This window comes from Chenopodium quinoa, unplaced genomic scaffold (genome assembly GCF_001683475.1).
Source record: "Chenopodium quinoa cultivar QQ74 unplaced genomic scaffold, ASM168347v1, whole genome shotgun sequence".
In the NCBI taxonomy this organism is placed as follows: domain Eukaryota; kingdom Viridiplantae; phylum Streptophyta; class Magnoliopsida; order Caryophyllales; family Amaranthaceae; genus Chenopodium; species Chenopodium quinoa.
In genome coordinates this window covers 8,051,348-8,077,142 of record NW_018743292.1, presented here as the reverse complement: position 1 = coordinate 8,077,142, position 25,795 = coordinate 8,051,348, and the positions used below count along the sequence as shown (strand labels likewise).

At 36.7% G+C, this 25,795-nt stretch overlaps 5 protein-coding genes across 5 annotated transcripts; 2 read left to right on the top strand and 3 right to left on the bottom strand.

Moving 5' to 3' along the window:
* Positions 1-311: 311 nt before the first annotated feature.
* Positions 312-2,918, bottom strand: LOC110736826 (pectinesterase-like). Its single transcript, XM_021917143.1, has 2 exons — positions 1,853-2,918; positions 312-1,544 (listed from the first exon to the last, which is right to left on the bottom strand). Exons 1-2 carry the CDS (start codon positions 2,814-2,816, stop codon positions 853-855), a joined length of 1,656 nt encoding a protein of 551 aa, XP_021772835.1. The 5' UTR covers positions 2,817-2,918; the 3' UTR covers positions 312-852.
* An 885-nt stretch (positions 2,919-3,803) lies between these two features.
* Positions 3,804-6,041, bottom strand: LOC110736824 (putative pectinesterase/pectinesterase inhibitor 22). Its single transcript, XM_021917142.1, has 2 exons — positions 4,942-6,041; positions 3,804-4,651 (listed from the first exon to the last, which is right to left on the bottom strand). Exons 1-2 carry the CDS (start codon positions 5,948-5,950, stop codon positions 3,981-3,983), a joined length of 1,680 nt encoding a protein of 559 aa, XP_021772834.1. The 5' UTR covers positions 5,951-6,041; the 3' UTR covers positions 3,804-3,980.
* A 153-nt stretch (positions 6,042-6,194) lies between these two features.
* LOC110736823 (F-box/LRR-repeat protein 3-like) lies at positions 6,195-11,187 on the bottom strand. Its single transcript, XM_021917141.1, has 7 exons — positions 10,185-11,187; positions 9,835-9,960; positions 8,529-8,633; positions 8,013-8,412; positions 7,794-7,923; positions 7,422-7,716; positions 6,195-7,216 (listed from the first exon to the last, which is right to left on the bottom strand). The coding sequence occupies exons 1-7, from the start codon at positions 10,821-10,823 to the stop codon at positions 6,971-6,973; spliced, it is 1,941 nt and encodes a 646-aa protein (XP_021772833.1). The 5' UTR covers positions 10,824-11,187; the 3' UTR covers positions 6,195-6,970.
* Positions 11,188-20,356: 9,169 nt separating this feature from the next.
* Positions 20,357-21,877, top strand: LOC110735902 (histone H3.v1-like). Its single transcript, XM_021916079.1, has 3 exons — positions 20,357-20,374; positions 21,044-21,242; positions 21,294-21,877. Exons 1-3 carry the CDS (start codon positions 20,357-20,359, stop codon positions 21,875-21,877), a joined length of 801 nt encoding a protein of 266 aa, XP_021771771.1.
* Positions 21,878-22,813: 936 nt separating this feature from the next.
* LOC110735901 (ran GTPase-activating protein 1-like) lies at positions 22,814-24,333 on the top strand. Its single transcript, XM_021916078.1, has 4 exons — positions 22,814-22,831; positions 23,501-23,699; positions 23,751-23,896; positions 24,055-24,333. The coding sequence occupies exons 1-4, from the start codon at positions 22,814-22,816 to the stop codon at positions 24,331-24,333; spliced, it is 642 nt and encodes a 213-aa protein (XP_021771770.1).
* The last annotated feature ends 1,462 nt before the right edge of the window (positions 24,334-25,795 follow it).

Here is a 25,795-nt window from a genome sequence, read left to right as displayed (position 1 = left end):
GTCCTATAGAAACTTTGATTGTAGGTGCTAGATTTTCTATACCTTGAAATAGATCTTGAGCTGATTTTTATATCTTTATTTTTGCTGCAAAATATAATATAATAATATAATTCAATAACATGCGAAAATATAAGTCAATATACTTCATTATGGCTCGTAAAATTTTCGTAACGAGTACAAATGGACCCTTACAAATGAATGTATAAAGTTATTAACTTTATTGTAATATAAAATATTAAAAAATTAAATTAAAAAAGTTTGACAATAATTCATACACACATTTCTATATGTAGTTAATCATCAGAGGGTTACTAGGTTAGAGATTACTCATTCAGTATTACAGGGGTTACTTGGTCAATGTTATAGGGGTTACTCAATCAGTGTTATAGGGGTTACTCTGTCAGTGTTATAGGGGTTACTCTGTCAGTGTTACAGAGGTTACTAGGTCAGTGTTATAGGGGTTACTCAATCAGTGTTACATGGGTTATTCTGTCAGTGTTACAGAGGTTACTTGGTTAGTGTTGTAGGGGTTACTCAATCAGTGTTATAGGGGTTACTCAGTCAGTATTAGAAGGGTTATTTAGTTTTTTTTACAAGCAGTCACATGGTGACCAGCCGCATGCAAGACGCGCTATAATTCATAACATTTAAACATACTCATTAAACAAAAATGTAAAGTAAATATTTATATCAAAAACATGCACACCTCATTAATGATGAAGACTTAAGAGAATTGATTTCTGTTTTATAATTTTGATTTTTTTTTCCCTTCAGTTTTTTTTTTTTAAATGGAAATCATATATTCGTAATACACATCCTTTGTGTATAAATATACATATAGATACATAGTAATTAAAACAAACCTAAGGTATAAGGTACTCCGGTAGAGGGCAACCAAAAGTCACCCACAATAAAGTAAGACACGGTAAAATAAGATGCCATGGTCCGAATAATCACATGGTACCCCGGCCACGTGACACGGTTAACAGTATTAGACCCTAGTCCAGTGTTGTTGTACTCACCATAATACAATGTGCCAAGTGCAAAACTTCCATTCCACTCATGCCAACCAAGAGGTTGAATCAAATTATCCAAGAACGATTGCATAAAAATTGTTCTAGAGTATTCTTTCCACGGCCTCCCTAAATAAGTCTCGACGGTAAAATTGCTTGATGCTAAGTCATCGGCGGCTCTAATCATGGATTTTTGGATTGAGAATCCAGTGTTTTGGTTTGGGTCAGTTCGACCTTGAGCAGTTATAAGATTAAATTGTCGTGGTAATGGTTGTCTAGCATATAAGTTGCAATTTTGAAAGACTGCTGCTGCGTTACCAAATATGAAATCAACTGTTCCGTAGATGTCACATTCTTTGTAGAATTGTCTCATGGATTGTGCGTACAATGTGTCTTGATACCCTTCGAAGCTGCATCTGTAGAAGGCTGAAAGGTCAGCACTGTTTCGAAGTGCCACGGCTTGGTGCTTTATAGCCCCTGCTATGTTGCGGATGGTTATGTCTGTCGCAACAAATCCTACGCCATTCACAGCTGTAAAAAGAACAAAAATTTATGAGCTAATTTAATTTGCTAGTACATAGATTATCTGGATAATCTTCCTAGTTAATTCGTCATATAAAATGGTTAATAGAGATTTTTAGTCCTACTTGATCAAGCCTAGACAAATTTATACTCGGAAGTCAAAATTGATGTTGCCACATCTAGATCGAGGGAAGAGCTCAAGGAGAAACAAGTGCCTAAAGTAATTATCGTGTTAACTCACACATGCATTATGTTCCTAGGTGTACCTAATAATTATTACTGTTACAAAATTAGAAAAAAAAAAAGAAGTTAAATACCAAATGTAGCAGAGTTGTAAGTAGTCGAATTGTCACCAACACTCCGATTACCAGTGATTATAGTCTGATTAATACCATCACCAACGATCAACAAATATTTCTTGTTACTAGGAATATTGATGTACTCTTGATAAACCCCGGTAGCCACATATATTCCATAATAGCCAGTATTTGGCATTCTATTTATTGGTGCAGCAGTAATTGCATCATTGATAGTGGTAAAATCTCCACTTCCATCAGGATTTACCACCACCGTAGTATTCACAATAATAATATTCATCATTTCACCTATATGTTGCAATTTACTCCCACTATTACCAAAATTACCTACCCTTGTTCTAATTTGATCATATTTCAAGGCTAAATAATCATTTGGGTTATTTTTCGGTACCCAACCTTGTATAAAAAGTGCAAGGGACAGGCTAAGAAGCATTGTGTTGTTTGAGATTCGAGGTGAAAGGGATTGAGTCATACTAGATTGTGGTCGCGCCTCTTTGAGCCCATCCAAGCAAGTGTCTAAATTGGTCATGGCCGCGCTAAGCATGGTTTGGACGTGAACTATGTCCATGCTACTTAGATTGTTGGTAGGCTTGATCATATTAGCCGTGGTAGAAAGGAGATCGATGTTAAGACTAGTAAGAGACCGACAATCTTGAAGGGCGAATTTAGTAACTTGAGAAACATTATTTTGGTTAGAGGATTGGAGATGTTGGTTTACTAATAACTTGAAGTTGTTGGTCATAAGTAAGGATTGGCTAAGGCAAAAATGACCATAATCTTGTATAGTTTTACTTTGCAAGTTATTTTCTGCTAGAATTGATTTGCAAAAGCTTGGATAAAGAGTTTTGCTACATGTTGTATCTAAATCTGAGGGAGTTTGAGAAGAGGAGAAAGAAAATAAGAGCAAAATGTGCAAGGTTACTTGGAAAAAATTGGATAGAGTGAATGGCATAGTGTATTGCATTGCTACTTTGTTAGAGTTAGCTGATGGAATTAGCTAGGTTGCATGTTTTCTACTTCCTAGGAACACATAGGGCATATATAGAGGAGTTATAAATCACTCAACGTTGTTAGACTTATTTTTGAATTTTGTTTAAACTTATATATGTTAATATGCTATTTTATTTTAAACAAAATAAGTTCTGTACATAAAAATTTTGTTATAGTAAAAATAAATTCAATTTAGATAAGTTTATATAATACAATTTCAAACAAATTATGTTCAAATTAAAGCCTTATTAGTTGGTAAATTTCATATATTCTGGTTGTATGTAAGGTCATTTTAGGTTTTTTCTGAGTAAGTTGGAACTTAGGCTTGAAACAAAAACAACTAAAACACCTTTTAACAAATTTTATTAATTAATCTATGAGGAGTTCTTCATATATTGAGTTTGATTTTACGTAATAGAGTAAAATGATGTGAGCAACTTATACATACATCATCCAAAAACTATGATAATCTTAACGACTAGCTAGCACTAATGCACTATCTAGAACACTAATTAAACACGTTAATTCTTTTGGACATGATAAGAAATTAAAAAATAAGTGGTTAATCAATCTTGTACGCTAAATACACATAACTAATAAGTGTTCATACGTTTGGTCTCAAGAAAGCTAATCATACATACGTTTGATTTTCTAGTACATTATTAAATCAGATTTGCATGTTTCCAACAAATATGTCAATGGGGTTTTATACTAAACATATGCCGTTAACTATGCATATTTAAGGAATAATGTGAAAGAAAATTGATTTTATATCTATATATAATCTTGAATTGTGTCCATAATTTTTTACGAGGTCCATCTATCCCGAACTATGGAATAGAGGTGAGACAGTCAGGAGTGAACGAACCACCTACAAGGTTCCATTCATGTTGTACAAGTTTTTTGGAATATCATAATTATAATTTGTATTCACGTGTAATCAAATATATTAATGGTCAAAGATGATCCTCGTATTCCATGCAAAATCAAATGTTATACATTACTATACTTAATTTGAGACAAGCCAGGGAGTAGTATGTAGTTACGGAGTAATAACTTAGAAAAAGCTTTTACATTAATCTTAGCAAACTACTATAAACATCTTATATATTCACCAATTACCATTACAATGATCTATTTAATTAGTCAAACCAGCTGAGAATTTGACTCCTGTTTCTGGCAACCAAGACATACCATCAATAAATTGTCCAACAGTAAAGAACATAGCTTCAGAAGCATCTCTAAGAATGTGAAATCCGGGCCATTTGACCCGGCCCGCTACCGATGCCCCGGGTCCATAATTCCTATACTCTCCATAGTACAAGGTGTTCAAACCATAGTTTCCATACCACTCCAACCAACCCTTAGGTTGAATCATAGCACTCAAATAAGTGTTCAAATAGACAACCCTAGAAAAGGGCTTCCAGGGCCGGCCCAAGTAGGCAGGCTGGTTCGCGTAAATGAAGCTGCTTTGGATCGAAAAGCCCGTACTTTGATGTGGGCTTTTTCGACCTTGGGCCGTGATGGTGACCTTTTGGAGTGGGAGTGGGGTCCGAGAATATATGTTGCAGTTTTGGATCACCGCAGCTCCATTACCAAATATAAAGTCGATGGTACCATAAATGTTACAATCCCTATAGAATTGACGTAGGGAATGTGCATAGAGCGTGTCTTGGTATCCTTCCATACTACACCGGTAAAATGCCGATTGGTCGGAATCTACACGAAGGGCCACCGCTTGGTTGTTCTTAGGGCCCGCGGTGTTTCGAAATGTGATGTCTTTTGCTATGAAGCCTTTGCCCGAGACAGCTGCATGGTAAATGTAAACTTTTAGTGAAAATCCATTATCAATTTACCATAGGTATTTTCTGGTCCAATTAAACATGAAATTTTTCGATAAACTTTTGAAATGTTAGGCAAATTTGTGCTAAATTATTATAAGATCGGGGTGACTTTTCTTTTAAGGGTCACGTAACATTTTTGCTGGATTATATTCCCACACAATGACTTACAAACTTTTGCAAAAAGAGTTAAAATGAATAGTGGCTTAAAAAAAAAAAGTTAAAATGAATAGTAGATACTTCGTATATAAAACATACCAAAAGTAGCACTGCGAAAGGTGGTCCAGCCTTGCATGAAATTTCTATTGCCAGATATAACAGTATTTCCAATACCATCACCAATCATCATAATATTAGTCTTCTTTTTCTTCATATCAATATTTTCGTTATAAACTCCCTTCTTTACATAAATAACATATCTCCTATTACTATGATTAGGAGCATCATCAATGGCTTCGTTAATCGACCGATACTTCCCACTCCCATCCGTAGAAACAACCGCATCTACGTGCATTCCCTTACTTGGAGACGAAGAAACAATAAGTTCCTTATCACCTTCAGTCATCCATTGTGGAAAATTATCTTGATCATTAATTTTCCTAGTATCGTTATTATTGTTGTAACCATTATTGTGTGATTTATGTCTAGGTGGTCTAAAGGGTAAGACGTGTAGTTGAGTGTACAACGTCAAAACATTGCTAATAAGTTGTGTTACTTGTGTCAAACTACCCTTAATGTAGTTCCTAGTATGTTGGTTTGTACCCTCGAACCCTTCGAGGCAAGTATCTTGGTTGCTAACCGCGGCACTTAGCCATGCCTGGAGGTCTCCCCTAGGGTCATGGACAGATCCACTAACTCTAATCTCCCTCATCTCAGAGAGAGACCAAGCGAGCTCCGTGACTGAATAGTCAAGGAGCTCCTTACAGTCCTCCACTGCTATCTGCTCACGAGCAGTGGAGGACGATAGGGAACTAAAATCAGAAACCTTTCTTATGGCTTGTTGGACTTCATTAAGAGAAGCCTCTAAGGCGGCCCTAAGGACCGAAGAAGCGTTCCTAGGGCCATTAGGAAGCCTAGATTCGACGTTGGAGAGACAATTGACTTCGTCCTCAACGTTGGCACACGCTTGGGAGATCATATTTTGTAGGATTTTGGGAGGGATTTGGTTGTAGACGGTTTTTCCGTCGTAGATGGCATCATTAAGGGAAGGCAAAATTAGTAGTAATATGAGAAATGGTAACATCTTAGACTTTTTTGTTAAGGGCATGCAAATGAGTTTAGGAAAGCAAATTGGTCTTAAAAATTTGAGGTTTAGGCTTAATATTGTGTTATGAAATATGCAATAATCGTACGAAAAATAATGGAATGTTTACCTACTAAGGAAAGTGTACTATTAGAGTGGGGTCATGATAATCGTAAAAAGTTATGCTTTTACCCCTACCAAAGTTTAGTTTATTCGTATTAGGTGAAAGTTTGAAGCTAATCTCAATTTTATGCTTTACTTGATGCCTTGATTGCCTAATTAGGAATGGTGGTCTGTTATTGGCTTCGTGTTCATCTTTCGATTAACTTTCGGTAGCTTCTATTACTTGTGAAACTTTTTTTTTTTTTTTTTATGGTACGGTAAAGGTCAAAACAAGACGAGTACAATATAAGAAATTAAGGCTCTAAAGTACGTAGTAATCACATGTACTCTGTATTCGTTTTATCATTCCTATACATCTATCTATACAAATGTCAAATGATAAATATTGCTTTTATTCTTATAAGTACCACGGATAAAGTATATGTTATAGATTTATGGGTATTTTATAATACCAAAGCTCATCCATATGTACAAATATCGTACTTCGTATGGCCTATGAAATGGTGAGCGAAAAAAACGTGAAAATAATGTTTCAATTAAACAGCAAACAAGTTTTTGGAAACTACTACATGGTTTTTTTTTTTTTTTTTTTTTTTTTTTTTTTTTGACAAATTTCATTAATGAATAGCCATACGGCATCTTCAATAATAATAATAAAGACTTGTAAACCACAAATTTCTTAACTACATACTGTTACATTTTAGGTCACATAGTTTACAGAATTTAGTGCACCTTATTACTACAAGAATCTCTACAATTGCGGCTAAGAAGCGAACCCTTCGCTTGTTAAGGAGATCAAAGATCATTTCTAGCACGCATTTATTTATACTTTACAAGTTCAATGGACTAAGTTTTTGTTCAATAAAAGTAAAGGGCAATTGTAATAAAATCAGATCAATCAAGAATACTTATTCTAAATTTCTAATCCCATCTAATTTTACATCCTCTAGACCAAAGAAACTGAATTAACTCATGCGAAAGGGAGGATTTAAGATAGCCAAGCAACTTGACCTTTTTTAGTTGTATGCAACAGGCCCTAAGGGCTAGCTCGAATCCTCTGGCCGACACGTTAGGAAGGTGAACCAGCTTGGCATCTTGAAGGCATGTAAGTTTACTCAGCACTATATATAGGGCTGCATCTGAGATGCCACAATGGCAAAGGTTTAACTGGTGCATAGAGACAATTTTAACATCATGAACAATTAAATGATACATACTGTAGTATGTAAGTAAGTACTGACTTATAAGTTTTAAAACGTACAAGTAGTTAATTGACCCGTGCAATGTCTTGGATTATATATCGGGTGACATATGTCACAAAGGGTTTGTGCTTTTAAATATTACTTCGTAGTATAGTGTATCAAAGGATTACCTCGCGCATATTGTTGGAGTAGTTTGCAAGAGCCCAGAAACCCGAATCCTGAATGTTCTCACAGTGCTTTAAATCCAACATTGACAGCTTCTTGCACCCAACCGCAATGGCTTGCAATCCAACACCGGTAACATTCATTAGGCTGCGCATCTCAAGGGAGTTCAACTCCTCCAGTCTACCGATGTACTCCATCCCTTTATCAGTTAAACTACTGCAATATGACACATTAAGCTTCTTCAACTTCTTGCATCCAATTGACAATGCTGCCATTCCTCCGTCTCCAACATTAGGACACCTGCATATGCAACACTTTTTAAGGCACGGCCGCAATAGAATTTTACTAACATGACCTTACAGAGTAAAGGTGTGTACCGGTATATGTCGAGTTCACGGATCTTCATACAGTTGGAAGCAATGTAGAACAATCCATGTTCTGATATGTTGTCACAAAGCCCTAGTCTTAAGATTTTAAGTTCCAAACACCGGGATAAGAAACTAAGAGCTGCAAAAGAAAAATACTCTTGTTTTCAATTAAACACACAGCAAATACATAGTGAAAAAAATAACAGCAGAACATAAAAAAAGTCATACCAGTGTCATTTATGCCAGAGCAATCAGTGAGATCTAACTCTTCAATAAGAACACAGGAAGAGCCAAGTAGTTGAAAATTTTTTTCAGTTACAGAAGCACAAGACTCTAACTTCAGGCACTGCAGTTTTCTGCACGAGTTTGCGATTGCTGCTATCGCGTCATCAGTAACAGTATCACAGCAGGAAAGATTAAGGATTCTCAAGTTACAGCATCCTGTTACAAGCTGTTTTATGTAAATGTCTCTAAGACCAATACATTTACTTAACCCAATTTCGACAAGAGAAGTGCAGTTTTTGGTAATGCTTAGGATAGTAGCTTTAGAAACACGAGCTCCATCAGCTTTAAAGACAGTTAGACACTTTAAGTTCTTCAATGCACAAAGAAGATCAGAGGTGAGATCCTGCAAAAATGTAACATTAGAGTTTGTGATCAGAAAACATTAGCAAAATCGAAAAGGTTGAATATGGAAAGATAGATGTAAGAGAAAGGTTTCCCACAGTTTTAGACAGTACTCACGACCATACAATGGCTTGCATTTAGCTGCTGCAGTTGACGGTGTCCTTTAGCTACTGAGCATAATCCAGCAGAAGTAATACCATCACACCTTGACATATCTACTACCTACAATAACCGCGCCACAAAGAAAAACTCGGTAAGCATTCATATAATCATATGCTGTTATTGCAAACCAATAATAGGAAACCAGCTGCTAGCTAGTTATATACACAAGAATCATATCAGAATTTAGGTAGTATTTGGTTCGAGGGAAAACACTTGGAGCTGGATTATGCCTGCAATATTTCAATATATTGGACTAAACATTATTGTCAACTTTACATTCTTTTGTTTGATTCATAATTCTTAAAGTAAAGAGATAAGGTACGTAAATTATCAAAGTTCTACAAATTGAGGGGACTATTGAAGTTCAATGTGTAAAGGATAATCAAATCATTATTAGTTATTGTGTTAATTGTGTAATCCCTTAATTTACTCTTTAGGTTGATAGTCAAAGATATTCCTAACTATTAGCTGATGTATCTAGACAAATTTACCTAGTCATATTTTATTGCTTACTCATGCACTATATATAATCTTGTATACTCATCAATATAATTTAAGCTTTCCAACATTCTCTTTCTCATAATTAACTCTATTACAATGTTAGTGAAATAAGCCCTGTACTTAACATATATTTATGTGATTTTCATGAATTGTGGCATTATTTTGCACACTCCATTGGCAAATGTCAAATGTACGTACCAGCTAGCGTCCCTTTGGAGATTTCAATAGTACTATGATAATAGAAGCTAAGCTTTAAATTATATAAATACCAAAAAGTATTGCATGGGTTTGTTGAGAAAGCATCATAAATCCCAACAAATTAAATTAAAAAAAAAAAAAAAAAAAAAAAAAAAAAAAAAAGAAACAAGTGATACACCTTAGGCTTTTGATGTCAAAAAAAAAAAAAAAAAAAAGATTACCTCTCCTTTTACATTACTAAATGTCTTAAATTGAGCTTATGTTAATTAGAACTTTAGAAGTACTCGATCATTGCAAATAATTCAGTTGGTTTTGAGTACGCATGTGAAACATTTCAATTTATTATAGAAACTAATATACAATAAGTGCGTAACAAATCATCCCTCTACAATATATAATATTAATCCCAATTTTCTCAAAAGTGGTTGATCGAGTACTATATAACGCATTTCTCCCTCGAAACAAACCCTATTAATTGCTATCGTCTCTATGTTGTTCATCTATGTTTACAAAAAAAAAAAAAAAAAAAAAGTCTAATAGTTAACCAACTTTATTTACTAACCTTAAGTGAAGGGCAGCCATTACCAAGCGAATGCAACCCATAATCATCCACCAAACCACAACCCACCATAACCAAACTCTCCAACTTTTGCAATGCTGCAAGCGAATGCAACGATTGACTCGTAATCTGCACCAAATTAATCACAACAAACAAACCCATTTATTGTTTTAACGCATATTTAGAATTCTAGTACGAGGTACCTCTTGAGGTTGTATAAAACGTACAAAGTACACAAAATAACATTAGATTAAGCACGCATATTAAGGTTTTTATTACAATTTATTTTATTTTTTTTGGTGAGATTTATTACAATTATCTAAAGATGAATGAAATATTTTATTAGCACGAACCTTGAGAGAAGATAAATCAAGGAATTTCAAGCCGGAGCACTTGGTAGCAAGAAGACCAATCCCAAGATCAGTAATCTCTAAGCACCATTTCAAGCTTACTCTCTCTAAACTCGCGCATCCAACCGCAATGTGCGCCAATCCCACATCGCCGAAGCATAAGCACTTATCCAACTTTAACTCCTTTAACCCCTTCGCGCATGACACTGCGAGGGCCGCTTTATCTCCGAACCTCTTGCACAAGTATGACACGTCGAGGGACTCAAGTCTCTCGCAAGATCGTGCGAGAGCCTCGAGCCCTACAGGGGTAAGCCCCGACGCTCGGCTAAGGGAGAGGGTTGTTACTCGATCGCGTATAAGCGGGGAGATGGTGAATGCAAGGGAGTCATCGATGCGGGGGCATAAGGAGAGGTCGAGGGTGTGTAGGGAGGGGAGTTTAGGGAGGAGAGAGAGGAGGATGGAGGGGTGGAGAGGGCGGAGGTGGGTTTGACTCAGTGAGTTGATCCGGTGGAAGGTGCGGCAGACAAGGCGGAACGAGTTCCGGTGGGCGGGGTCGAGGAGGAGGGAGTGGATGTGAGCGAGGAGGTCATCGGTTAAGAGGGAGAGGAGTAGGGAAGAAGAGCATTGTTGTGAGGTGGTCATGTGATTAAATGATTGATTAACAACCACTAATTATATAATTAAATTGATAATGAAGGTGATAATCGGAAAGGAGAGAGAGAATTTGGTGTTTGTTTTTGGAAAGGGAGGAAGAGTTGGAAATAAGTAGATGAGATCATATGTTTTTATATGAGGAAGACTTGATAAATGAGTGATGATGAATATAAAAAGAGACTACTTGGAAGTTGGAAGGTGATGGTGACGTGATATGTGTTTGTGTTTATTGGATAATTGATAGGTTGTGTTGGCACAATGGCACTAGGTTTTGGTTTTCAATAAATGAATTATCAAAGTATTTACATATTGATGTCAATTAATTTTTTTCTTGATAAATATGGTCAAAGTTTCTGATATTATTTATAATGGGACAAATAATTAGGGACAAAAGCAATAGTAATCTAGTAACTAGGGATGGCAACGGGTCGGATTCGGAGCGGATTATGCTAAATTCGACTCCGATCCTACAGGAAGTCGGAGGCTAAAATTGACTCCAACTCCGATCCGACTTCAATATCTGGCCTCCGACTCCGAGTTTTTTTTCGGTTATTCAATATACTTTGAGAAATTTGGCTATTTGGGCCTTTACAACCGACACCCACATCCACTGTCACCACGACCCACACCCAAATCCACGATTCATCGGAGCTAGAGTTGGATAATTAGTCGGAGTCGAACATTTGTCGAAGTCAAATTTTTTTCTCGGATCTATTGTACGATCCGACTTTGACCCTTCTCCGACTCAGAGTCGGATTATTTTAACGGAGTCAGACTCGGATTACTTTTTTCTCGAACTCGGAGCGGATTTTTTTTCCTCGGATCAGGGCAAAGTAGGGTCGGATTCGGACTGGATTGTCATCCCTACTAGTAACAGGTTCATTCTTGCCTCTCTCTTTCCTTCTCTTTTTTTTTTTCTATTTTTTTTTCTATTTTTTTATTTTTAAGGATTTACATTGTTTGAAAGACACAAAAATCAAGATTGAATAGGTCAGAAATAGCAAAATTTTTATTTACTCCGGATTGGTTTTAAGTTTTTGTTATTAAGATTTTAATTTATAAGTACATTTGAGTGCATTAATTTAAGTGCTTTATGCCTTTAGGGTCGGGTGATGAGACTTACTTCGTATTCTTCTTGTGTTATTTAAGTTCATTACGGAGTATAAATACAAGTTTGTTGAGCCTTTTGGTTTTGATGGACAAATTGACAAACTCGACTAATGAATGTTTTGAGTCTTTGGTGAATAAAGGGTTCAAGCAAAGTTCGTTCCGGAGTAGGAACTTGGATGCGGAGTAGCATTCTCTAAATAGCCTCATGAAAATCTCACGTTCTAGTTTTAATTGTGAGCACTCAATAATATAAAGTCGGAAAGGAACTCAATGACTTATGTTATTAAAAAGACTACTGGAATAAAAGTTAGTTTTAAAAGATAATTTCTTAAAGAAATGATAATTTATAAAAGTTTTATTTAGTCATCTATTTTTGAATAAAGACAATTATCGAAGATAATTATCTAGTTGTTTTAATATAAATAATAAATTTATCTTTTCAAATAAAATCTTTTTAAACAAACTTTTGATAATCTTTTTAAACAAATATTTGATAAAGTTAGCAAGCAGCGAAAATCTCTGATTATACGTTTTTTTATAGCTAATGTTTATCAAGTTGTTGAGATAGTGGATTAGTGAGATAAGGCTAGGAAACCTCCTTCATGATCACCATCTGTCAAGATAACTCCACAAGTTGTTAGTGGGGTGTTGGCATGTGGACGTGATTATAGTGGAGGTTAATGACTAAGCCTTCTCTATAAATACTCATGCAAACTATCTCAGAAAAACATAACTCTTGAGCATAAAAATTCCAGTAGCCATCTAATAACATAAAGAGAGTTATTATCCTTCTTATATTCTTGAGTGCAATAGGTATTTGTAATCACAGATTGTATTCAAGTACTTTGGGGTTTGGGATTGTGAGTTTGTGTAAGGTGAGGTTAAGGAAGCTTCGCTGCTGAATGCTTCTGTGAGAGTTGGGAACAAGTTCCTAATTTGTGGAATTTGTTAACGGGTTAGAATCTTCACTTGTAAAGAGTTTGATTACATAGTGGAAATTTAGAAAAGCCTATATCTTCTCTCGTCATTATTTCATTTAGTTAAATTATGCAAAAGTTCTTAGATTTCACCTCAAATACAATTCACCCCCCTCTTGTATTAGCCAGTTAGACTTTCAGTTGGTATCAGAGCGGGAACTCAGAGCACGCAGGCAACCCTGTTGAGTAAGTTCCTGGGAAAATGGCTTACACAGAGGAAAAGGAATTCGGGAGTACATCCATTGAAAGGCCTCCATACTTCAACGGCAAATATTATCCTTATTGGAAGGATAAGATGGAAATCTTTATCCAAGCAGAGAATTATCAGGTATGGCGGATTATACAAGTAGGAGATTACGAAATTACGAAAACGAATGCTAACAATGAGGTAATCCCTAAACCTATGGATGAATATGAAAAAACTGATTTCGAAAAACTAGAAATGAATGCTATTGCCAAAAAGTTTTTAATTTGGGGACTTGGACCCGATGAGCATACTCGTGTCAAAGGGTGCAAGTCCGCAAAGGAAATTTGGGATCTTCTGGAAGTTACACATGAAGGAACGTCAGATGTTAAACGTTCCAAAATAGACATTCTTTTGTCTCAGTATGAGCGCTTTGAAATGGGAAACAAAGAATCCATTAAAGACATGTTTACTCGATTTAAAAGTATTACTAACGAACTAATGTGTCTTGGTAAGATAATTCCTATAGATGAGCAGGTCAGAAAGGTCTTAAGAAGTCTTCCAGACAATGACAGATGGAGAGCAAAGGTTGCAGCTGTGCAGGAATCAAAAGACTTCACCAAGTTCAATCTAGAACAGCTTGCGGGTTCCCTCATTACCCACGAGATCCAGTCGAACAATCGGACTCAGGAGACTGTCAAAAGTCAAGGGCTAGAACTAAGAGCTAATGAAGAATCCGAAGAGAAGTCTGACATTGATGAAGAAGAAACTGCAATGTTGGTGAGAAGGCTGAAAAAATTCTACCGTAACAACAAGTTTTTAGACAAGAAGAAAGGATACAGTAAAAGAAATCAGGAATCCAAAGCCAAGTCTTCTTGTCACAAATGTGGAAGCACCAACCATTTCATCAAAGAGTGTCCATTATGGGAATCTGAGAAAGGCAAGGGAAAAGAAGCTGATCAAAACAGAAACTCCAAGCCTAACTTTTCTAAAACAAATTTCAGGAAAGCAATGATTTCCACGTGGGGAGAATCAAGTTCCGAAGAAGAGGAACAGGAACACACAGACGATGAAGTAGCCAATCTCTGTCTAATGGCAAAGCATGATGATGAGGAAGTCATTCAACCTAGTTATTTGAAATCTCTCTCAAAGGATAAATTAATCTCTTTATTGTTAGAAACCTTAGAAGAATATAAAGAATTATGTGCAAAACTAAGGCAAGCTGAAAAGGCAACTGGAATTTGTAAAGATCATGTTAAGTATCTGAATAGCTTAAGAAATGATGTTCAAGGCAGATTCTTTGAATTGTTAGATAAAAATATTATGCTAAAAGAATCCCTTGAAAGAGTCAAGAGTGAGAATATCATACTGAATATTGAATTGACTCAATATAAAATGTTGTGTACTAACATTGATTCTTGCAGGTCTACTGAAGTTCCTTTAATCATGTTTAATAATGAACTAGAGCATGTTAAGAAAGAGATAAAGGATACTAATGATAAAAATGAAAAACTAGAAAAAGAACTAGAAATTGCAAGAAAAAGTAAAAATACAGCAAGCACGGGTGTTCCCAAGTGGGTAAAGGAAGCTCAGAAAAAAAGAACAGAAGGTCTAGGCTATGTTCATAAGAAGAAGTCCACTGGAAAGAAAAAGAAATATGTGAACTTACCTAGTGAGACCGTTTGTTCTTTTTGTGGTGAAAAGGAACATCGCAGTGAAGAATGTACTAAGAAAGCAAATCAGTACAATAAGAATGTGAACTATGTTTGGCAGAAGAAAACTGATTTAAATATGTCAACACAGGAACCCATGAACGAAAGGGTTCCTGCTACTAACCCTTAATTTCTTTTGCAGGTCGCAGTGAGGGGGAACAACCAGTGGTACCTCGATAACGGTTGTTCTAAGCACATGACAGGAGATGAATCCAGATTTCTCTCACTGACGGCCTATACAGGGGGAACGGTGACCTTTGGAGACAATAAGAAAGGCAACATTGTTGTTGTTGGCAAAGTAGGAAGGTCAAGTTCCCATGCAATTGACAATGTATTTTTAGTCGAGGGTTTGAAGCATAATCTACTCAGTATTTCTCAGTTCTGTGATAAAGGAAACTCTGTAAGCTTTTCTTCTGGAAAATGCAAAATCATCAACAATAACACTGGAAAAATCGTTTTGGAAGGAACTCGTAAAGGGAACACGTATACCGTGGACCTTAACAAAGTTCCAAAATACAATCTATCTTGTTTAAGTGTTATTGAGGATGATCCACTTCTATGGCATAAACTTTTGGCCATGCTAGTCTTTCATTGCTTGACAAATTAAGGTCAAAGGAATTAGTAATCGGATTACCTTCTATCAAGTTCCTAAATGACAAAATTTGTGAAGCCTGCATCAAAGGAAAGCATGTTCGATCATCGTTTAAATCAAAGAAAATGGTAAGCACCACAAAACCATTGGAACTCATTCATATGGATTTGTGTGGCCCCGTTAGAATTCAAAGTAGAAGTGGAAAAAGATATGTCTTAGTTCTTGTGGATGATTATTCTAGATTTACATGGGTCATATTCGTACATAGTAAAGATGAAACTTTTGATATGTTTATGACTTTCTTGAAAAAGACACAAAAATCAATAGGTAATCAACTTATTCATATGAGAACTGACCATGGTACGGAATTCGAAAATTCCAAGTTTGATGAATTTTGCAGGGAACAGGGAATAAGTCACAATTTCTCAGAGCCAAGAACACCACAACAAAATGGTGTGGTTGAGAGGAAGAACCGAACATTGGAAGACATGGCAAGAACAATGCTAATAGCAAGTGGGCTTCCAAGGAATTTTTGGGCAGAAGCTGTCAACACAGCATGTTATATCATCAACCGAGCCATGCTCAGACCAATGTTGGACAAGAACCCTTATGAACTGTTAAAAGGGAGAAAACCTAATATTGCTCATTTAAGAGCCTTTGGATGCAAATGCTTTGTTCACAATAATGATAAAAGAAATCTTGGAAAATTTGATGAAAGGAGTGATGAAGCAGTCTTTTTAGGATATGCATCTAATAGTAAAGCTTATAGAGTTTACAATAAGAGGACTATGTGTGTAGAAGAAAGTATACATGTGATTTTTGATGAAACTAATAATTATAATTGTGTACAGGAATATGCAGATGGAGATTTTGAAATTGGTCTCACTCGTTCAACAGACCAAGATGAAGAATTAACTCCCAGAAAGCAGCCTGTTCGAATTACTGAAAAGGATGAAAAGGAACCTACTGAAGTTCCAAATAATACTGAAGCTTCCGTTCAAAATACAGAAGAAACAGAAAACACAGAAGGCGAAGCAAATGCAGAAGCAGAACACCATGAAGAAATGGAAGAAAGAGCAACTCAAAAACACTTTTATACCAGCTCAGTCATTCCAACCAAAGCCATGGAAACATCAAAGGTCACACCCCCTGGATAAAATTATAAGTGACCTAAGCAAGGGAACTCAGACGAGATCCCAACTGAGAAACTTTTGTGCATTCAACGCCTTCCTATCAACACTGGAACCTCGAAATCACAAAGAAGCCTTGGAATATGCTGATTGGATTGTTGCCATGCAAGAGGAATTAAATGAATTCGAAAGAAACAAAGTATGGCACCTTGAACCTAAACCAAAGAATCAAAAGGTTATTGGTCTCAAATGGGTATACAAGAATAAGCTAGATTTTATCTCTACTGAATGTCAAATTGCTAATATATTAACTAAGCCTTTAAGCAGAGACAAGTTTGAAAAGATGCGTGTGGAATTGGGGATGCTACGGCTCAAATGATTTTTGTTTGGAACCCCTAAGGTAAAATCGGATGTAACTAACAATGCTATGCTCAATCTTGTGTGCATAACACAGCTGAAATTACCCAGGGGAAAGATTTGTGAAGTATTGAAAAGTCACTTATACATACTTTTAATATGATAAAAATATTGAGCCATGTTGTCTCAAAGTTCCCTTTTCATCATTCTTTATTCTCTGTATTATGATCACGTAAATTATCATCATAATTTACGATCACTTTGCACTTATCTATCTTCTTTAATATTTATCTGTTTTCCTTCTTGTTATTATTTTTTTCTTATATTTTTATTCTTATTTTTTTTCTTTCCTTATTTTTTATTCTTATCTTTTTCCTTCCTTACTTTTTATGTTCAATTCCTTATTTTCTATTCCTCATACAATTCAAAAATACAAAAAGATTTTTTTTGTAAGATAAGGAGCTAGTATATTAACTACTCCTTACCTTCCGTATAATTCTTATCTTTTATACGTTTATCTTTTATTGTGATAAGTTTGAAAGTTGCAATTATTTCACCCTATTAAACTTCTACTACCCCTAAAACTACTCTACTACCTCACCATATAAACCGTCACTTTTTCTCACCCTCATCAATCACATCAAATTAAACGCTTTTTCTTTTAACACTCCACCCTCATCAATCACATCAAATTAACTTCTCCATACACCCTCATAAAAACCGGCCTCACTCTCTCTCCTTCCTATTCACACTATTCGTCTTCTCCTTCCTTTCAACTCACCTTCATAACCATGAAAACCAATCTAAACTCAACACCGAAACCACCAAAAACCCGGAAACCTTCCTCTGCTGGCGGCTCCCCTGAACCAGTCCCACTTGCCGTCGTTCACCCTCAAGCTCCGACAAAGAGAAAGGCTACAACCGTGAAAGGAGGTGACAGAAAGAGGCGAAGCTCTCACAAGTCTCCATCTTGGAACTACACTCACGGCTATCACATCAATTATGACTAGTGTACGGCAAGTAAGTTCTCCGAATTCATCTCCTTAATTGATTATCAAGAATGGGTGCATTTGCTCCAAAATTGCTCTCACTACCCAATTTACCCTAAGCTTTTGTTTGAATTCAAAAATACTTTCAAACACAACAATGGCGTATGCACGGCTACAGTCAAAGATACTCACATTCATTTTGATGTTGCATATTTAGGGAACTTGTTTCAAGTCCCCACCTCTGGCTATAGTTCGTATCTAAAACACAAACAAATTGTGCAAATTGGGCATTATGATGAGAATAGAATAATCAAATTTATAGGTGGAAAACCGAAAAGCAAGACTTCACATCATAACATACTCACTCCTCTTCACAAATTATTGTTCAATTTCACATGGAGAGGCATTGTTCCTCGTTTGCAAAAACGAAGCACAGTATCCTTACTAGATGCAACCATCATCTTTTGTCTTGCTCGGAAAATAAAAATAAACTTTTCAAAACTGATGATTGAACATTTGGTTTTCTATGCTACTAAAACTACTATTCCGTATGGATCTCTCCTTACTGTGTTGTTTAAGTCTTTTGGGATTGATGTTGAAAGTGAGTCACCCACTTATATTAAACCTGAGAACATTCTCTCGGAGCAATCTTTGCTTCGCCTAAGCCTTAAACTTGAGAGTGGGATAATTACTTTCTTAGACTAGAGGAGGAGAGGAGAAAAATAGTGGAAAAGGGAAAACACAGGTTGTAGAGGGAGATACAAGTGAGTCAGAAGAGGAGGAAAGTGAATCTGAAAAAGAAGAAAGTAAAGAAAAACGAGAGGAAGACAAAGAGGAGGAAGAAATTTCTGAGGGGGAACCACAGGAGGCAGATTCTGAGAAAGAAGAGGAGACTCAGAGTGAGGGGGAATCTAGCTCATAAAGTGAGAGTCTTGACCTCCCTTATACAGGGGGACTCAGGAGGAGTAAGAGGAAAATTGTCAAACCTGCTACTTCTACTCTAAAGCCTGTGATTATTGAAGACATTAGTTCTTCAGATCACTCTGACCCTGATTTTACCCCTACACAAGTTCCTTTTGCTTCCGAGCCATCTTCTGTTCATGACTCTCCCCCAAAACAAGCTCAACCCTCTTCCACTCCTGTTTCACCTCCAAAACAGACTTCTCCCTCTCCTACCCCAGCTTTTCCTACATCACAGCCTACAGGCTTTGCGGCCTTCTCTGGAACAAATGCTTCTATTTTTGATATTCAACAGGTGAAAGCAGAAATGGAGCAGCTGATAAAGATGGTGTGCACAAAGCTGGAGGACATGGCAAAGCAGCTGGCTTCTCTTCAACGCCAAGTGCAGGCTGTGGCAGATGCTCAGGCAACCAGTTTTACTGGGATGGAGAACAAGGTTGATGCTGCTGAGAAGAACATAATGCACAGCACTCAGGAGATATTGGAGACGATTAACAGGGTGTCTTTTGAAGAAGTGGAGGAAGCTTCTAATGACCCCATAACCCCAGCTGATGAACCTACCTATTCCCCATAATTGCAATTTCGAACTTGTCACTTTTAATTTCTTTTGCTTTTGCTTGTTTCATTCGGATTTCAGTTTGTAACTCTTAACTTTTGCTACTCTTTCCTGCTTTTGATTTTTGTCTATGGGAACTTGGCTCGTATTTTTCATATGATTGTGTGTGTTTGCTGATAATTTAGTACCTAACTTATTTTTGCCTTGCATTATTTGAGCTCACTATTCCCTACGTAGTCTAGTGGGAGTATAGCAAAATGTTTTTTTTCAATCTTTTGATAATGCCAAAAGGGGGAAAAGACAAACTTCATGGCGGCTAAGGTGTTTACCAAGGAACTCACACATCGAAGGTACAAACTTTTGCTAAGTTCAGTCCTAGTAATATAAGTTTTTAAAGTCTTTGTTAATTTTTCTTTTGCTCATTCTTTTTAAAATAAATACTTTTTAGTATTTTTCTAAGTTCTTTAATTACTCTTTTTTGTTTTCATGTCTTGCTTTAAATTTTTGTTGCATGCCTGGATGATTTTATTTACCTAAGTTTGTCAATGTTCACCATATAAACCGTCACTTTTTCTCACCCTCATCAATCACATCAAATTAAACGCTTTTTCTTTTAACACTCCACCCTCATCAATCACATCAAATTAACTTCTCCATACACCCTCATAAAAACCGGCCTCACTCTCTCTCCTTCCTATTCACACTATTCGTCTTCTCCTTCCTTTCAACTCACCTTCATAACCATGAAAACCAATCTAAACTCAACACCGAAACCACCAAAAACCCGGAAACCTTCCTCTGCTGGCGGCTCCCCTGAACCAGTCCCACTTGCCGTCGTTCACCCTCAAGCTCCGACAAAGAGAAAGGCTACAACCGTGAAAGGAGGTGACAGAAAGAGGCGAAGCTCTCACAAGTCTCCATCTTGGAACTACACTCACGGCTATCACATCAATTATGACTAGTGTACGGCAAGTAAGTTCTCCGAATTCATCTCCTTAATTGATTATCAAGAATGGGTGCATTTGCTCCAAAATTGCTCTCACTACCCAATTTACCCTAAGCTTTTGTTTGAATTCAAAAATACTTTCAAACACAACAATGGCGTATGCACGGCTACAGTCAAAGATACTCACATTCATTTTGATGTTGCATATTTAGGGAACTTGTTTCAAGTCCCCACCTCTGGCTATAGTTCGTATCTAAAACACAAACAAATTGTGCAAATTGGGCATTATGATGAGAATAGAATAATCAAATTTATAGGTGGAAAACCGAAAAGCAAGACTTCACATCATAACATACTCACTCCTCTTCACAAATTATTGTTCAATTTCACATGGAGAGGCATTGTTCCTCGTTTGCAAAAACGAAGCACAGTATCCTTACTAGATGCAACCATCATCTTTTGTCTTGCTCGGAAAATAAAAATAAACTTTTCAAAACTGATGATTGAACATTTGGTTTTCTATGCTACTAAAACTACTATTCCGTATGGATCTCTCCTTACTGTGTTGTTTAAGTCTTTTGGGATTGATGTTGAAAGTGAGTCACCCACTTATATTAAACCTGAGAACATTCTCTCGGAGCAATCTTTGCTTCGCCTAAGCCTTAAACTTGAGAGTGGGATAATTACTTTCTTAGACTAGAGGAGGAGAGGAGAAAAATAGTGGAAAAGGGAAAACACAGGTTGTAGAGGGAGATACAAGTGAGTCAGAAGAGGAGGAAAGTGAATCTGAAAAAGAAGAAAGTAAAGAAAAACGAGAGGAAGACAAAGAGGAGGAAGAAATTTCTGAGGGGGAACCACAGGAGGCAGATTCTGAGAAAGAAGAGGAGACTCAGAGTGAGGGGGAATCTAGCTCATAAAGTGAGAGTCTTGACCTCCCTTATACAGGGGGACTCAGGAGGAGTAAGAGGAAAATTGTCAAACCTGCTACTTCTACTCTAAAGCCTGTGATTATTGAAGACATTAGTTCTTCAGATCACTCTGACCCTGATTTTACCCCTACACAAGTTCCTTTTGCTTCCGAGCCATCTTCTGTTCATGACTCTCCCCCAAAACAAGCTCAACCCTCTTCCACTCCTGTTTCACCTCCAAAACAGACTTCTCCCTCTCCTACCCCAGCTTTTCCTACATCACAGCCTACAGGCTTTGCGGCCTTCTCTGGAACAAATGCTTCTATTTTTGATATTCAACAGGTGAAAGCAGAAATGGAGCAGCTGATAAAGATGGTGTGCACAAAGCTGGAGGACATGGCAAAGCAGCTGGCTTCTCTTCAACGCCAAGTGCAGGCTGTGGCAGATGCTCAGGCAACCAGTTTTACTGGGATGGAGAACAAGGTTGATGCTGCTGAGAAGAACATAATGCACAGCACTCAGGAGATATTGGAGACGATTAACAGGGTGTCTTTTGAAGAAGTGGAGGAAGCTTCTAATGACCCCATAACCCCAGCTGATGAACCTACCTATTCCCCATAATTGCAATTTCGAACTTGTCACTTTTAATTTCTTTTGCTTTTGCTTGTTTCATTCGGATTTCAGTTTGTAACTCTTAACTTTTGCTACTCTTTCCTGCTTTTGATTTTTGTCTATGGGAACTTGGCTCGTATTTTTCATATGATTGTGTGTGTTTGCTGATAATTTAGTACCTAACTTATTTTTGCCTTGCATTATTTGAGCTCACTATTCCCTACGTAGTCTAGTGGGAGTATAGCAAAATGTTTTTTTTCAATCTTTTGATAATGCCAAAAGGGGGAAAAGACAAACTTCATGGCGGCTAAGGTGTTTACCAAGGAACTCACACATCGAAGGTACAAACTTTTGCTAAGTTCAGTCCTAGTAATATAAGTTTTTAAAGTCTTTGTTAATTTTTCTTTTGCTCATTCTTTTTAAAATAAATACTTTTTAGTATTTTTCTAAGTTCTTTAATTACTCTTTTTTGTTTTCATGTCTTGCTTTAAATTTTTGTTGCATGCCTGGATGATTTTATTTACCTAAGTTTGTCAATGTTCACCATATAAACCGTCACTTTTTCTCACCCTCATCAATCACATCAAATTAAACGCTTTTTCTTTTAACACTCCACCCTCATCAATCACATCAAATTAACTTCTCCATACACCCTCATAAAAACCGGCCTCACTCTCTCTCCTTCCTATTCACACTATTCGTCTTCTCCTTCCTTTCAACTCACCTTCATAACCATGAAAACCAATCTAAACTCAACACCGAAACCACCAAAAACCCGGAAACCTTCCTCTGCTGGCGGCTCCCCTGAACCAGTCCCACTTGCCGTCGTTCACCCTCAAGCTCCGACAAAGAGAAAGGCTACAACCGTGAAAGGAGGTGACAGAAAGAGGCGAAGCTCTCACAAGTCTCCATCTTGGAACTACACTCACGACTATCACATCAATTATGACTAGTGTACGGCAAGTAAGTTCTCCGAATTCATCTCCTTAATTGATTATCAAGAATGGGTGCATTTGCTCCAAAATTGCTCTCACTACCCAATTTACCCTAAGCTTTTGTTTGAATTCAAAAATACTTTCAAACACAACAATGGCGTATGCACGGCTACAGTCAAAGATACTCACATTCATTTTGATGTTGCATATTTAGGGAACTTGTTTCAAGTCCCCACCTCTGGCTATAGTTCGTATCTAAAACACAAACAAATTGTGCAAATTGGGCATTATGATGAGAATAGAATAATCAAATTTATAGGTGGAAAACCGAAAAGCAAGACTTCACATCATAACATACTCACTCCTCTTCACAAATTATTGTTCAATTTCACATGGAGAGGCATTGTTCCTCGTTTGCAAAAACGAAGCACAGTATCCTTACTAGATGCAACCATCATCTTTTGTCTTGCTCGGAAAATAAAAATAAACTTTTCAAAACTGATGATTGAACATTTGGTTTTCTATGCTACTAAAACTACTATTCCGTATGGATCTCTCCTTACTGTGTTGTTTAAGTCTTTTGGGATTGATGTTGAAAGTGAGTCACCCACTTATATTAAACCTGAGAACATTCTCTCGGAGCAATCTTTGCTTCGCCTAAGCCTTAAACTTGAGAGTGGGATAATTACTTTCTTAGACTAGAGGAGGAGAGGAGAAAAATAGTGGAAAAGGGAAAACACAGGTTGTAGAGGGAGATACAAGTGAGTCAGAAGAGGAGGAAAGTGAATCTGAAAAAGAAGAAAGTAAAGAAAAACGAGAGGAAGACAAAGAGGAGGAAGAAATTTCTGAGGGGGAACCACAGGAGGCAGATTCTGAGAAAGAAGAGGAGACTCAGAGTGAGGGGGAATCTAGCTCATAAAGTGAGAGTCTTGACCTCCCTTATACAGGGGGACTCAGGAGGAGTAAGAGGAAAATTGTCAAACCTGCTACTTCTACTCTAAAGCCTGTGATTATTGAAGACATTAGTTCTTCAGATCACTCTGACCCTGATTTTACCCCTACACAAGTTCCTTTTGCTTCCGAGCCATCTTCTGTTCATGACTCTCCCCAAAACAAGCTCAACCCTCTTCCACTCCTGTTTCACCTCCAAAACAGACTTCTCCCTCTCCTACCCCAGCTTTTCCTACATCACAGCCTACAGGCTTTGCGGCCTTCTCTGGAACAAATGCTTCTATTTTTGATATTCAACAGGTGAAAGCAGAAATGGAGCAGCTGATAAAGATGGTGTGCACAAAGCTGGAGGACATGGCAAAGCAGCTGGCTTCTCTTCAACGCCAAGTGCAGGCTGTGGCAGATGCTCAGGCAACCAGTTTTACTGGGATGGAGAACAAGGTTGATGCTGCTGAGAAGAACATAATGCACAGCACTCAGGAGATATTGGAGACGATTAACAGGGTGTCTTTTGAAGAAGTGGAGGAAGCTTCTAATGACCCCATAACCCCAGCTGATGAACCTACCTATTCCCCATAATTGCAATTTCGAACTTGTCACTTTTAATTTCTTTTGCTTTTGCTTGTTTCATTCGGATTTCAGTTTGTAACTCTTAACTTTTGCTACTCTTTCCTGCTTTTGATTTTTGTCTATGGGAACTTGGCTCGTATTTTTCATATGATTGTGTGTGTTTGCTGATAATTTAGTACCTAACTTATTTTTGCCTTGCATTATTTGAGCTCACTATTCCCTACGTAGTCTAGTGGGAGTATAGCAAAATGTTTTTTTTCAATCTTTTGATAATGCCAAAAGGGGGAAAAGACAAACTTCATGGCGGCTAAGGTGTTTACCAAGGAACTCACACATCGAAGGTACAAACTTTTGCTAAGTTCAGTCCTAGTAATATAAGTTTTTAAAGTCTTTGTTAATTTTTCTTTTGCTCATTCTTTTTAAAATAAATACTTTTTAGTATTTTTCTAAGTTCTTTAATTACTCTTTTTTGTTTTCATGTCTTGCTTTAAATTTTTGTTGCATGCCTGGATGATTTTATTTACCTAAGTTTGTCAATGTTTGTCATCATCAAAAAGGGGGAATTTGTTGAGCCTTTTGGTTTTGATGGACAAATTGACAAACTCGACTAATGAATGTTTTGAGTCTTTGGTGAATAAAAGGTTCAAGCAAAGTTCGTTCCGGAGTAGGAACTTGGATGCGGAGTAGCATTCTCTAAATAGCCTCATGAAAATCTCACGTTCTAGTTTTAATTGTGAGCACTCAATAATATAAAGTCGGAAAGGAACTCAATGACTTATGTTATTAAAAAGACTACTGGAATAAAAGTTAGTTTTAAAAGATAATTTCTTAAAGAAAAGATAATTTATAAAAGTTTTATTTAGTCATCTATTTTTGAATAAAGACAATTATCGAAGATAATTATCTAGTTGTTTTAATATAAATAATAAATTTATCTTTTCAAATAAAATCTTTTTAAACAAACTTTTGATAATATTTTTAAACAAATATTTGATAAAGTTAGCAAGCAGCGAAAATCTCTGATTATACGTTTTTTTATAGCTAATGTTTATCAAGTTGTTGAGATAGTGGATTAGTGAGATAAGGCTAGGAAACCTCCTTCATGATCACCATCTGTCAAGATAACTCCACAAGTTGTTAGTGGGGTGTTGGCATGTGGACGTGATTATAGTGGAGGTTAATGACTAAGCCTTCTCTATAAATACTCATGCAAACTATATCAGAAAAACATAACTCTTGAGCATAAAAATTCCAGTAGCCATCTAATAACATAAAGAGAGTTATTATCCTTCATATATTCTTAGGTATTTGTAATCACAGATTGTATTCAAGTACTTTGGGGTTTGGGATTGTGAGTTTATGTAAGGTGAGGTTAAGGAAGCTTCGCTGCTGAATGTTTCTGTGAGAGTTGGGAACAAGTTCCCAATTTGTGGAATTTGTTAACGGGTTAGAATCTTCACTTGTAAAGAGT

What these genes read in the sequence shown, in the direction of transcription:
- LOC110736826 (XM_021917143.1), bottom strand. Translation starts at nt 2,816, where the DNA reads ATGCAATACACTATGCCATTCACTCTATCCAATTTTTTCCAAGTAACC. An exon ending in TTACAACTCTGCTACATTTG is followed by an intron (nt 1,545 to 1,852) that starts GTATTTAACTTC and finishes TTCTTTTTACAG; the next exon opens with CTGTGAATGGCGTAGGATTT.
- LOC110736824 (XM_021917142.1), bottom strand. Translation starts at nt 5,950, where the DNA reads ATGCCCTTAACAAAAAAGTCTAAGATGTTACCATTTCTCATATTACTA. An exon ending in CTTTCGCAGTGCTACTTTTG is followed by an intron (nt 4,652 to 4,941) that starts GTATGTTTTATA and finishes TTTACCATGCAG; the next exon opens with CTGTCTCGGGCAAAGGCTTC.
- LOC110736823 (XM_021917141.1), bottom strand. Translation starts at nt 10,823, where the DNA reads ATGACCACCTCACAACAATGCTCTTCTTCCCTACTCCTCTCCCTCTTA. An exon ending in TTGATTTATCTTCTCTCAAG is followed by an intron (nt 9,961 to 10,184) that starts GTTCGTGCTAAT and finishes AATTTGGTGCAG; the next exon opens with ATTACGAGTCAATCGTTGCA. An exon ending in CTCTGGCATAAATGACACTG is followed by an intron (nt 7,924 to 8,012) that starts GTATGACTTTTT and finishes TTTCTTTTGCAG; the next exon opens with CTCTTAGTTTCTTATCCCGG.
- LOC110735902 (XM_021916079.1), top strand. An exon ending in GAAAGAAGAGGAGACTCAGA is followed by an intron (nt 21,243 to 21,293) that starts GTGAGGGGGAAT and finishes TCCCTTATACAG; the next exon opens with GGGGACTCAGGAGGAGTAAG.
- LOC110735901 (XM_021916078.1), top strand. An exon ending in GAAAGAAGAGGAGACTCAGA is followed by an intron (nt 23,700 to 23,750) that starts GTGAGGGGGAAT and finishes TCCCTTATACAG; the next exon opens with GGGGACTCAGGAGGAGTAAG. An exon ending in TTGCTTCCGAGCCATCTTCT is followed by an intron (nt 23,897 to 24,054) that starts GTTCATGACTCT and finishes GATATTCAACAG; the next exon opens with GTGAAAGCAGAAATGGAGCA.